The 11349-nt window shown below is 45.3% G+C and overlaps 1 protein-coding gene across 1 annotated transcript; it reads right to left on the bottom strand.

Moving 5' to 3' along the window:
- Positions 1-4750: 4750 nt before the first annotated feature.
- On the bottom strand, positions 4751-6591 carry LOC146697979 (zinc finger MYM-type protein 1-like). Its single transcript, XM_085472779.1, has one exon. It carries the CDS (start codon positions 6589-6591, stop codon positions 4942-4944), a length of 1650 nt encoding a protein of 549 aa, XP_085328905.1. The 3' UTR covers positions 4751-4941.
- Positions 6592-11349: the final 4758 nt, after the last annotated feature.

The raw sequence follows: 11349 nt of genomic DNA, 5'->3' as shown, positions 1-11349 counted from the left end.
TAACAGACAGCTGGTGCTTAGAATACAGTTGAATAACTATCAAAAAACAGATGATATTTAGATGATAGTTCAGTCTAACACATGTGCCAGTGAACCATTAAACGTCTGTGAAACTATGCAGTTATGAAACGTAACTTTAACCTCAGCCAAACCGATTTGCTCAGTTGTAAATAAAACCGCGAAGTAAACGTGACCCGACAGACAGAACCTGAGTGAATGAAGTCCAGCGTTTAACCACTGAGAGCTAAAACTCAGCTGAGGTTTCAAAGCTGTGTACCGGTGATTGGACATCAGCCGCTGATGAAGCTGGTTCGCCTATAAAGTGCTCTGTAAGGAAACAAGCTCCAGCAGCTCTGCGCTCGGGGAAAACACTATATTTACTTATCTTGTGCAGAAAAATGCGCTGACAGCGTAACGTAGGCGTGTTTCTTGAATTAGCAGCAGGTGTTAAACAGCTGACAGATGAGGAGAAGAATGCATGCAGGTAAACTGAGGGTCTGTTGAGCTGATCGCTGGTTTCGTGAGAAAAATGTCAGCTCGTTCTTTATGTTACAGAAGCACAGAGACACAAGACCAGGCGGAAAGAGACGATCGTTCGGTGAAAATGAGAATCTGCGAATGCAACATGTGGAACACGGAGAGTGGAATATGTAAACAAACCGGTTAACGTAACCCCCTGGGTGCACTCTGCATGCTAATTGTTAGCAGAGCTAGTGAAATCTCTGAAAACATCTGAGCACTTTTGCAAACATGTTCTGTGTTGACAACCTGACCAGACATACGTCGCGACATTCGCGGCTAAAACACTGTTAAAAGTGTAGCTGGTGACAGAAAAACGGGGTATTTTAAAACTACACCACCACCATTGCTGCCTGTGATTTGATCTGAATTCTGGGATACCTGGCTGCCCCAAGTCTACACAAGCAATCGATTATCTAGGATCGACCTGTTTTGACTTACTTTGCATGGCAACCAATCAAATGTTAGAGAAGCTGCATGGGCAGCGTTAACCCCGCCCCCTGAGTTTGATGGGTGAGGCTGACAGATAAAATTATTATTATTATTATTATTTATTTTATTTTTTTTCGCCTGTCCCATTTGGTTCTTTAGCCATCAGAATTGTTGTCTGAAGACCAACAAGGATACCCAATGGATTTACGTTGGATCATCGTGGCATTGCCGTGTTGGTCCATTTGGTCGATCTTTGTTTTTATTATTTATTTTGTTTTATTTTCAGATGTTACAGACGGGACAGACATGAGTGAGGGATAGGAAAGGGAGAAAGAAAGAGGAAAGAAAGGAAAAACAGAAGGGGAGAGGGACAGTGAGAAAGGGGGGGAGAAAAAAAATCTGCTGGATCACCTGTTGAGAGAAGAATAGAAAACAAGCAAAAAAAAAGACAAAAAAACCAAAGCAACATACTAAACACAACACCATCGCATTAATCTAGCTAAGTGTAAACAGCAGTAAATACTAAATATTCAATGTTGTTGTGCAGCACGCAGGACAGATGTGCTTCGAAGTAGCAGCCAAGAAAGGTGTAATTTAGGTCTACGAGCAGTGAACACCCGTGTGCATACCTGTGTGGATCAGCGCGCTTGTATTCCAAAGGTTTCTCCATGTAACGATCTGCTAGGGAGTGTGGGGGGGCCACAGCCCCGTGCTCCAGGGTGTGAAGCAGGTATGGAGGAGATCAAAAACTCCAGACATCCGGAGGTCCCCAGAACACAAGAGACCATGGAAGACCAACAGAGGGGCAGCCGCGCCACTGTTCCAGTAAGAGCTGAGGAGAGTCCCAGATGAGGGTTCACTCAGCAGCCGCGGAGCAGAAGCCAGGGGGAGTTGCAGTGACGCGCCCATGAGCTCCGCCGGCCGCCAGCTGTGCCTGAGTGACCGAGCCCCAGGCCGAGAGGCCGGGGTCACCCCACCCCCGAAGGGGCCCGAGCGAGCCCCAGGCTCCAGGCCCCGATAAGCGGCCGCCAAGGAGTGAGCCGGTGTGTACCTGGAAGCCCACCCCCAGACACAAAGAACCACCAACGCACCGACACTTGAGGGAGTCCGCCACTGGCAGGGGAAGTGGTGGTAGGTGGAGATAGGCCTCCAAACCTTGGAGGGCCTGAGGTGTCCCCAGAGAGGTGGCGTCTGATACCCAGCCTGACATATAGACACAGACATACAGGCAAACACAGACACAAACATCCATTCCCCCCCTCATGCTCTCATATGCACTTACTCCACACTCAACCAACGTGGAGACAGACATAAAGAGACGCTGTACACACGATCACACTCCCCAAGCGTACTCTACAAACCGGGTCTAGGTACCCTTGCCCCTGGAGGGGGGAACTGCACCCAGACCCAGGTGGTGTTACCCTTTTCCCTGCGGTGGGGAGAGGCAGACCACCCCGACTCCGTAGCAGCAGGGAGGCCCCACACTCCAGACCGCAGTCGGACGGCCAACTCCACCTAGCCCTCCCACTCCAGCAGGCCACAGAGAATGGGGGTGGGAGAAGACTCCAAACCTCCCTCCACCCGCTCATTGTAGTGTTGATGCATGTATGTTCTAAGGTGCAATTAAAACCCAGGAGGGCATGGAGCTACCTGTCAAGGAGCAGCAGGTAAGCACATAGTCCCTCCTGATAGCCCTCAATGTCTAAGTGTATTTAAAATTGAGAGGTGGGCAACGACGCCAGGGGTGAGGTGTACACCCTGATGGTAATTTGGACTCCGTGATTGTGCCCACCCCCAAGATCCTATATGTATGTGTAATGAGAGTGTGAATAATGTGAATGTCTAAGTTGTGGGATAAAATTGAGGCAGAGGCAGCCAGAAGGGGACGGGGGGGGGGGGGGGGGGTAGCCTCCTCTGCACCCTGGTGACATACCCCTACTCCAAGGCCCTGCATGTGTGGGTGGTTGTGGTGGAGCGGGAAGAGGGAGGCAGCTGGAGATGGGGAGGGAAGGAAGGGAGGGGCAGGTAATCCCTCTCTGGGGCCAGCTCCCCCGCTGACCCCAGTAGGCACTCCCACACTCCGCGACCCGCCAGGGAAAGGGGGCCCAGGCCCATCCAGACCGGGGCCCAGTGCAGCAGCGCCTCCCGGCCCCACAGAGCCCGGGACAGTCCACCCAACCCCACCACAGAGAAAACTGCACCTCTCCTGTATCTCCCCCTCCTGCAGAGAGAGCCCCTGAGGAGAGGAAAGCTCCTGCAAGATGTGACAATCTTCCCCACCAGTTGAAGAGCCCCCCAGGTGGCTCGATGCACCGGCGGCACCCAGCTCCAGGGCTGGGCCCCCAGGCGATCCAGTCCTAACGACAGGAACGGCAACAGTGGGTGGCGATGGCCGCAATGCACAACAGGGCAGGGATGCCCTTCTGCCTGCATCTGACGGTGAGACGAGGGAGGCCGTGTTCAGGTGTGGAGTGGGGCGGGACTGTGCGGCGACGCGCTGTCCGGAGGAGACAGGTCTGCGATAGGAGCCTACTCCCTGGTCTGTTGCTGGTGAGTTTCCCCATCCCGGAAGAGAAGTTCCTCTCCTGTCTCTTTCAGATAAGGACCATTCGCCCATTTGTGGCTGGATTGTGGGATTATGGGACTGTGGGAGGGTAATTTTAGCATATGGAAAACATGTTTTAGCCTTGTTTTAATAGTGTATAGTTATTTCTGCCGGCAGGGTTTTTAGCGGGTTGCAAACACTATTTTTATTGTATACTGGGATTTTTAGCTTGTATTTGGGGTTCTGACTGTGTTTATTTTATGGAAAATAATTGGTGTGTTTGAAGCCAGCTAAGTTCTGTGCCCTGAGCGCTGACCCACCCACTCCCCTTTCTCTGCTTGTATGTATACAGACGTGGTGGTGAAGATTTAGGTCCACCAGTCTTAGCGGCTACAAAGGCACAGCCATGAAGTCATCCACCAGACAGTCCCAGATGGCCGTCGCTACCTGGGGGGTGATCTGGCACACCGTGGACACACCGACTCTGAAACTGAACGCGATGGTCCTACAGGACTCCCCGGTGGCAAGGAACCTGGACAAAATTTTTCAAAATTAGTATTATGTGTACTGCAGTTACAAAATACATTATTCAAATTCCAAAATATTTTTGTGATGTCAGATTTAAAGTACAAAACATAAATCTTACATAAAACATTTTGTAATTATAAGGATAATTTAATAATAAATATTAGATATAATATAAAACAGTCAGTTGTGTTTTGTTTTAACTTTAACATGTCATAATTTGATTGGTATCAACTTTTACCACTACAGTGAGCCAATCACTCATAATTCCTAGACATCTCAATCAGGTAGGAATGAAGTAAGACATTAATAGAAAAAAAGAGTTGTATGTTGACATTGTTACGACCCCCTCTGCTAGGCATCAGGGAAGGAGTAACATACACAAGCCCCCAAACAAAATTGAGTAAAGAAAAAGGTTTTAATCTCAAACTTTGAACTGAAAACCGACAGGGCTGTTCAACAGACCACTGGGCAAACAATTATTACATAAAGAAAAAAACAGTCAAGAGTAAAAGCTAAAGGTTAACTAAGGCAAGCTGGCCACACACAAAACAAAAGCTAAAGGTTAACTAAAGCAAGCCAGCATCACAAAATTCTACTCACAGCCAGCTAGCAGCTCAAAACTCTAATCAGGCTAAGTTCAAAGCATCCACCAAGGTTTGACAAAGTTCAGCAACAGTGGCGTGCACAGACATTTTGGGGGGCAAGTGCTCCAGGGGGGAAAAAGGGCACTTTTTGCATATGTGGAAAACCTTTTCTTTTTATAATAAAAAAATCGCACAGGTTAAATGCAATTTGACTTTTATTTCAAAACATTCTCTAAAAATCAAAAATCACACCACAAAAAGATAAAATCTGTATCCAACTCTAAACTATATACATACATATTCTCAAGTGTCCATTAAATGGAGTGTACTGCTCTAAAGAAGCATCCTTCTTGGTGCCATGTCTTTGTAGATGTTGATGACCTCGTTGTAATTGATCTCCACATCTTTCTCAATGGCCAACAAGAGGAGATCAGACAACCTTTCTTCTCCACACAAACTTCTTAGTTTATTTTTGATTATTTTTAGCTTTGAAAAGGATCTTTCAACTGTCGTAGTTGTCACTGGTAGTGTTGCGTAGATCTGAATCATTTTGACAAAGGCAGGAAAGATCAGCTGGCCATTGTTTTCCCTCAGTATCAGAAATATTTCTCTGAGGTCTTTTGAACTAAAGCTGGAGTGGAAGACCTTTAATTCTGTTTTGAGCTGGTCCTCATCTTCTCCATAGAATTCACAGAGGATGTGGACAGCTTCAATGGCTTCTGGGTTTGGTGGGCCTACCCAGTTAGCATGCACAGTTAAGGGCTGGAAGGACTGAATGATTCTGGCCGTTGGGCTTCCAGTATTGTCCCCTTTGAACCTCCTGTTCAGTTCCCCAGTCATGATGTCCAGAAAGGTGAAATATACACCACTCCTGAAATATGCCTCCACTGACTCAAACTGAGCACCTACTTGAGACACTGTGGTGCTGTGTTGGAAACGCACTGGAACTTTCCGCTTTCTCTCCTGACCAGGCACCACGGTAGGTACTGGAATGTTGAAACTCTCTGCCTTCTCTGATGCACATCTAAATATCTCTCCAAATTTCTCCTCAGACCTCATGGTTTGCAATGTGTGAAGCACACCATCAATTACCTTGTAGGCAGTGGAATGGTCCAACCCTTCTTCCTGCAGAGAATCTGATGCCAAAGCAGTGACTTCGAATACTGGTGTGGTGATTTCCATGCAGAGAATGAACATAAAATTAATGGCATTTCTGTACATCTGAGCATCACCTTGGGCCAGGTCAGGTGGGTCACTGTCACTGATGTCATCAAGGAGCATCAAAATGGCTTTCAAATTTCTCTGAAGTGCCTTCAGTGCTTTTTCCCTGCAAGCCCATCGAGTATCTGACAGCTGCTGGAGCTCCATAACACGTTGTCCAGGAAAGAGAGACTCCTGAAATTTGACCAAGGCAGCATGACGCTTTGGGGAGCCTGAGCAAAAGGCATACAATTTCTCCACCAAGTTGAAAAATGTCACAAAATGCTTGCTGGACTTTGATGCCTCCACTAGTACCAAATTGAGGCAATGGGCTTTGCAGTGCACATAGAGGGCCTTCTCATTGTGTGCACGGATTCTAGCTTGGAGACCTTTATACGTGCCACTCATGTTGGCTGCTCCATCATAGCCTTGACCATACATGTTCTTCATCTCTAGGCCATTCTTTTGCAGAAGCAAGAACACTGTATTCTCCAGCTCCTGGCCTGTAGTTGTATCAACATTGCACACTTCGATGAATCTCTCCTTTATTTGCATATGATGAAAATATCGCACAACAAATGACACTTGCTCTTTGTGTGAAACATCAGAGGTTTCATCAAGTAGAATGGAATACATTTCAGCCTCTTTTATTTCACGTTGTATCTCCTTCCTGATGTAAGTTCCTAGTGCTGCAATGATGTCATTTTGACTTCTGATGGAAAGCAGTGACACCTGGGGCCTTGTCTTGGTGGCTTTAACTGTGGCAATTTTTTCCAAATGCATTTTTAGCACACTATCGTAGCGGGAAAATACATTGACTAATTTACGAAAATTGCCACGGTTATCACTGGACTCACTCTCATCATGACCTCGGAATGCTTGTCCCTGACGTGCAAGATACACTGTTAGGTCAATTAATCTTGTCAGGATTTCTTTGTTTGTCTGCCTCTCTCGCTCTCTAACTTCCACCCCTTTTACGTCTGAAACATCAAATGCAGACTGAAGGGCCTTTTTCTGGAAATTGATCCATCTAACCATGCTTGTCATGTGCATCTCTGCGCTGGAGTGTTGTTTGATTTTTTCAAGAGCAGTACTCCACTTTCTGATGCCATCAGTTGTCCAGGCTGTTCTGCTTTTATATTTTTCATCCGAGAGGAAAAGCCGACAACTAAAACAATGCATTGAATTAGCAGTGGGTGAGTATTCCAGCCACACATTAGCAGAAAACCACTGTTTCTGGAATGATCTCCCCTCAGTTTTTGGGTAAGGTATATCAGGCTGACATGGGCCCACATTGCAGCACATTGAAAAGTATCTGTCATTGCGCTTTATTTTAAATGTATGGATGTGTGTTGGATCTGTTGGGTATTGTAAAGCTGCTAACTTTGACATTATGTGATTGATCTGTTCTTCCTCATTGTGGTCTTCAGAGAGCACTACATCAGTGTCTGTAGGCCTAACTGAACCTGTTGCTGCATTGGTCGCGGCTTCATCTGTTTCTATATCTCCCTCTTCTGCTATGCTGGTAGATGGCATAGAGCTGCTTCCCTGCTGTGACTGACTACAATGGAACAATAATAATAATAATAGTATTATTATTTATCATAATAATAAGCTTAAACAGATAGTTTTAATAATAACCCATACTGCAAGTCTTGTAACATAGAAATAACTTTCGTAGGTACAAAATAATAGTTAGCTCAATGCCTGCTGATTAAGTTCATTAAAAACTAAGTGTGAACAGCTTTTAAGATTTTTCAATAGAATTAACTGCAAGGAGCAGGTTACATTAAAACATTAAAATAGAACCTGACTCTGCCCTTGACTCTGACCTTTCATCTTCATTTTCCTTTGCTTTCATCCAGGAGAGCAGAGAACTGCTTCCCTGGGCTGCCTGTTGTAGATCCCTTTCTTTCCCCTTTCTCAGCCTCTCTTTCCTAGGCATTATGCTTGCTGAAATTAGTAAATAAATAGACCAAAATGTATGAGAACGAATAAGACTGACTGTGGTCATTACAAGAACAGGGCAGAATGGTCGTTTTCACAGGCAATTGGGAACTGCCTATTTTTCCTTTAGCAAATTAATGTGTTAATGTTGCCAATATGTTACACCAAAAAAAATTAACATGTCTAACCAGTGCTTCTCAAAACTTTTAACATGCACCACCCCCAACACCGTACCCTTCAAACTACCAATAACAACGTCACTGTTCTGTCACAATCAGATCACAACACAGTGCGTAGATGTCTGCAAGCATCACTGAGTCAGTAACAACCAGTTAGGCTAAAGACTGCATCTTTAGACAGTTGGACGGTGTTCTAACTTTCTCACAGGAGACACCTACTAAAGACAGTCAAAGACATTAATTTCAATCTTACCAAAGTAGGACAGTAGTTGACGTTAGTTATGGAAAGGCTAATCCACAAAAACGGAGAAACGTCCATAATTCTATTATTCATAATCATGGCAAGGTTTTAGGTTTTTCTGCAGTTCCATCTCTAAAAAGTGTGATGTCTTCCCGTCACTGACTTCAGTTTGAAAACTTTGTATTTATTCACAGATTTCCGTGAGATCATCCTAAAATTTGTAACGAAAAATGGGCTCAAAAGAGCCCTCTGCCTAACAGCATGTAGCCTATAGCATAACGTGATATTTTCAATAGTGTATGCAAAAAGGTCGGAATTGATGGAGAGTGGGGTTGCCTAAATGATTTAGGTTACATTTTAAATGTGTCGTTTTTTTGTTTTTCCATATGGATGGATGGAGGGGGCAAGCTGGCAAAGTTTGTCATGTGCAGTTTCTGACAGGCTACTTCACAACAAAACAATTGCAGGTTGGTCTTAGAGGGCAAACAGAATAATTTCACTCGATTCATGGGTTACCTGACTGGTTGGGAAGGGAAAGAGCTGCCGTGTTGTCCGCCGTGGCTCCCAGTCGCTATAGTTAGCCTACTATGCCTACTCCAAGTAGTCCTATGTCATGCCGCTGCTACACGCCTCACAACAAATGAACTGCAAGCGTGTTCACGTGACACGGTGACAGTGAAAAAGCGACAGGGTTCGGGTGTCTTTGAAGAAGGGGCACAAATCAAGCCATTATTTTCACACCTTTTTAAATCGCGCAGCTTTAAAAAAAAAAAAAAATCACGTCTTTCAAAAGGGCACTTTTTTGGACTGAGGGCAAAAGGGCAAGTGCTTCAGCACCACCTCGTCTCTATCTGTGCACGCCAGTGTTCAGCAATATGAACTAGTTCAACAAAGATCGAAGAGGGAGGCACGAAGGGCAAACTGCATGTTCAGTCCTAAGCAGCAGCCACTGAGTGAAGGACCTCGAGCCTTTTGTAGCCACAGGTGGGCACGATCAGCCACTGATTGCCTCTTGGAGCATCACGGGATCCCCGGGCAGCCAATCGTCCGTGGCACACTTCATTCTGCATAAGAGAGGGTTGGCACGGGTCTCCCAGTAACCAATCACACACAAGTCATGGCACACATGGATTTGCATGAACACAAAAAGACAGTCTCACTCCCAGGGCCGTAACAACACGTAGCCCTTTCCTTGCTTAAATCATTGTTAATATTTTTGAAAAATTAATCCGTGATAAGACATAGCATATCAAGATAGAATATGCTAGATAGAACCATATAACTAAAGATGAACCAAACTGTTCACAATTTTATCTGGCTCTCAGTTTTAAGAAAGGCTGGTAACCCCTGTTATAGAGTCTGACAGCTGTGGGGATTATATACAAATATTCAACTTTACCAGAAATAAACCAGGTCTAAATAAAAAAAAAGGAGTGAGTATCACTATAAAGGTTAACCCACAGTGGTCCTCATACCACAGTTTGATATCAGCAAACACCAAGAGCCTACATTGATATGACACCACAGCCATACTATCATTGCAAACACTGATAACAGCATAAATCAAATTAAATCGGGACTTGATGAGACCTTTTGAGTATCACTAGAAATATTATAAACAGTCGCATGCAGATTGACAGGCGCTCTGCAGGTGGGATTGAGCGCCTGTAGTTGGTATCTAGGCGGGCGATGCTGGGACCAACGCGGGACAGCAAGTCCTCAAACTGGGTGAGGGAAAGACGGTGGTACTGCTGAAAGCCGCGGTCGTCCAGGCGCAGCTCCTGGAGCAAATGGTGAAACTCACCAAACTGCTCACGCCTCTGGAGGACATGATGGACCCAGGTACGGCGAGGACGTCCTTAACGCCGCTGCTCTGCTCTCCACAGTAAATAGAGAAGGGAGACTCTCTCTTCAAATGCTAGCTAGACAGCTGCCATCTTGCAAAGATACCATCTGGCACAACTTCCTCACACATTCCTCCCACATTTACGGTTCACGCGCGATTGATTTGTGTTGGACACGCGTCGAGGTGCGAATGTGCTCCCGTCAAATTAGGGGCGTCTGGCGCATTTTTCATTCGCGTCTATTGCGTTCAGTGTGAACACACCGTAAAAAGAGCCGGAAATCCCATCACTAGAGCACTCGGCTGTCGGGGAAACTTGTTTTGTAAAGTCTGTTTAGCTCATCCGGGCAGGTGAATGACTTTAGCCTGATTAAAGAAATCAAGACAAAAGCACCGGGCTGCTCAGTCACTGACTAACTACCGTTACTGTACTGTAATATTAGTACTTTAGTATTATACTGTAAGAGCATCAGGCTTCAGCTCCTGTGCAGAGCCGATCATTAAATATGTGCAAACAGCAGCATGTTTTCAGTCTCTTGCCACATCTGAAAAGACAGTAACACCAAATTTTTAAAAAAGAAGCTTGCACTTAAGTACCATATTTTTCGGACCATAAGGCGCACGGGATTATAAGGCGCACTGTCCACAAACGGGTCTGTTTTCATACATATGGCGCACAGGATTATAAAGCGCACTTTTCTATGATGCCAGGTCTCTCTTGGAAATGAGATTTTTAATCTCAATGAGATTTTTTACCTGGATAAATAAAGGATTAATAAAAATTAAATGAAACAAAACTGTCCTCTTGCTTCCTCCACTACCATTGATTAATTAATGTTGAATTCTCTGGTAGCTGCTCTATAAAGACTGGAACAACAGTATATGTTGTTCAGTATATGTATATATATAACAGTATATGTATATACACACCACTCAGGAAAAGGGCAAAGCCCACCATCAGAACTATCAACACCTTTTCTGAAGATGCTCGGGCTCAGCTGCAGGACTGTTTTGCCCTCACAGAGTGGAGTGTCTTTGGATATGTTGACATTGAGACTCACATCACTGAGGTGCTGGGTTACATCAATGGACACTGTCACCATGGAAAAGTGGGCCCGGGTGTATCCCAACCGTAAACCCTGGATGACAAGTTAGGTTCAGACACTGGCATACAACTTTGCATATAAATCTGGGGTCCAGATTACAGCAGAGTAAGAGCAGAGTAAGAGCAGACCTTAGAAAAAGCACCAGAGCAGCAAAACTGGACTATTCAAATAAACTATCGGATCATCTCTCAGATAATAACTCCAAGAAGGTATGGGAGGGCCTGA

The sequence above is a fragment of the Copadichromis virginalis genome, linkage group LG11, assembly GCF_057382275.1.
Source record: "Copadichromis virginalis isolate Kocher_CV1m ecotype Utaka linkage group LG11, C_Virginalis_male_GT1.1, whole genome shotgun sequence".
Lineage (NCBI taxonomy): Eukaryota > Metazoa > Chordata > Actinopteri > Cichliformes > Cichlidae > Copadichromis > Copadichromis virginalis.
This window is presented reverse-complemented; position numbering and strand designations above follow the sequence as displayed.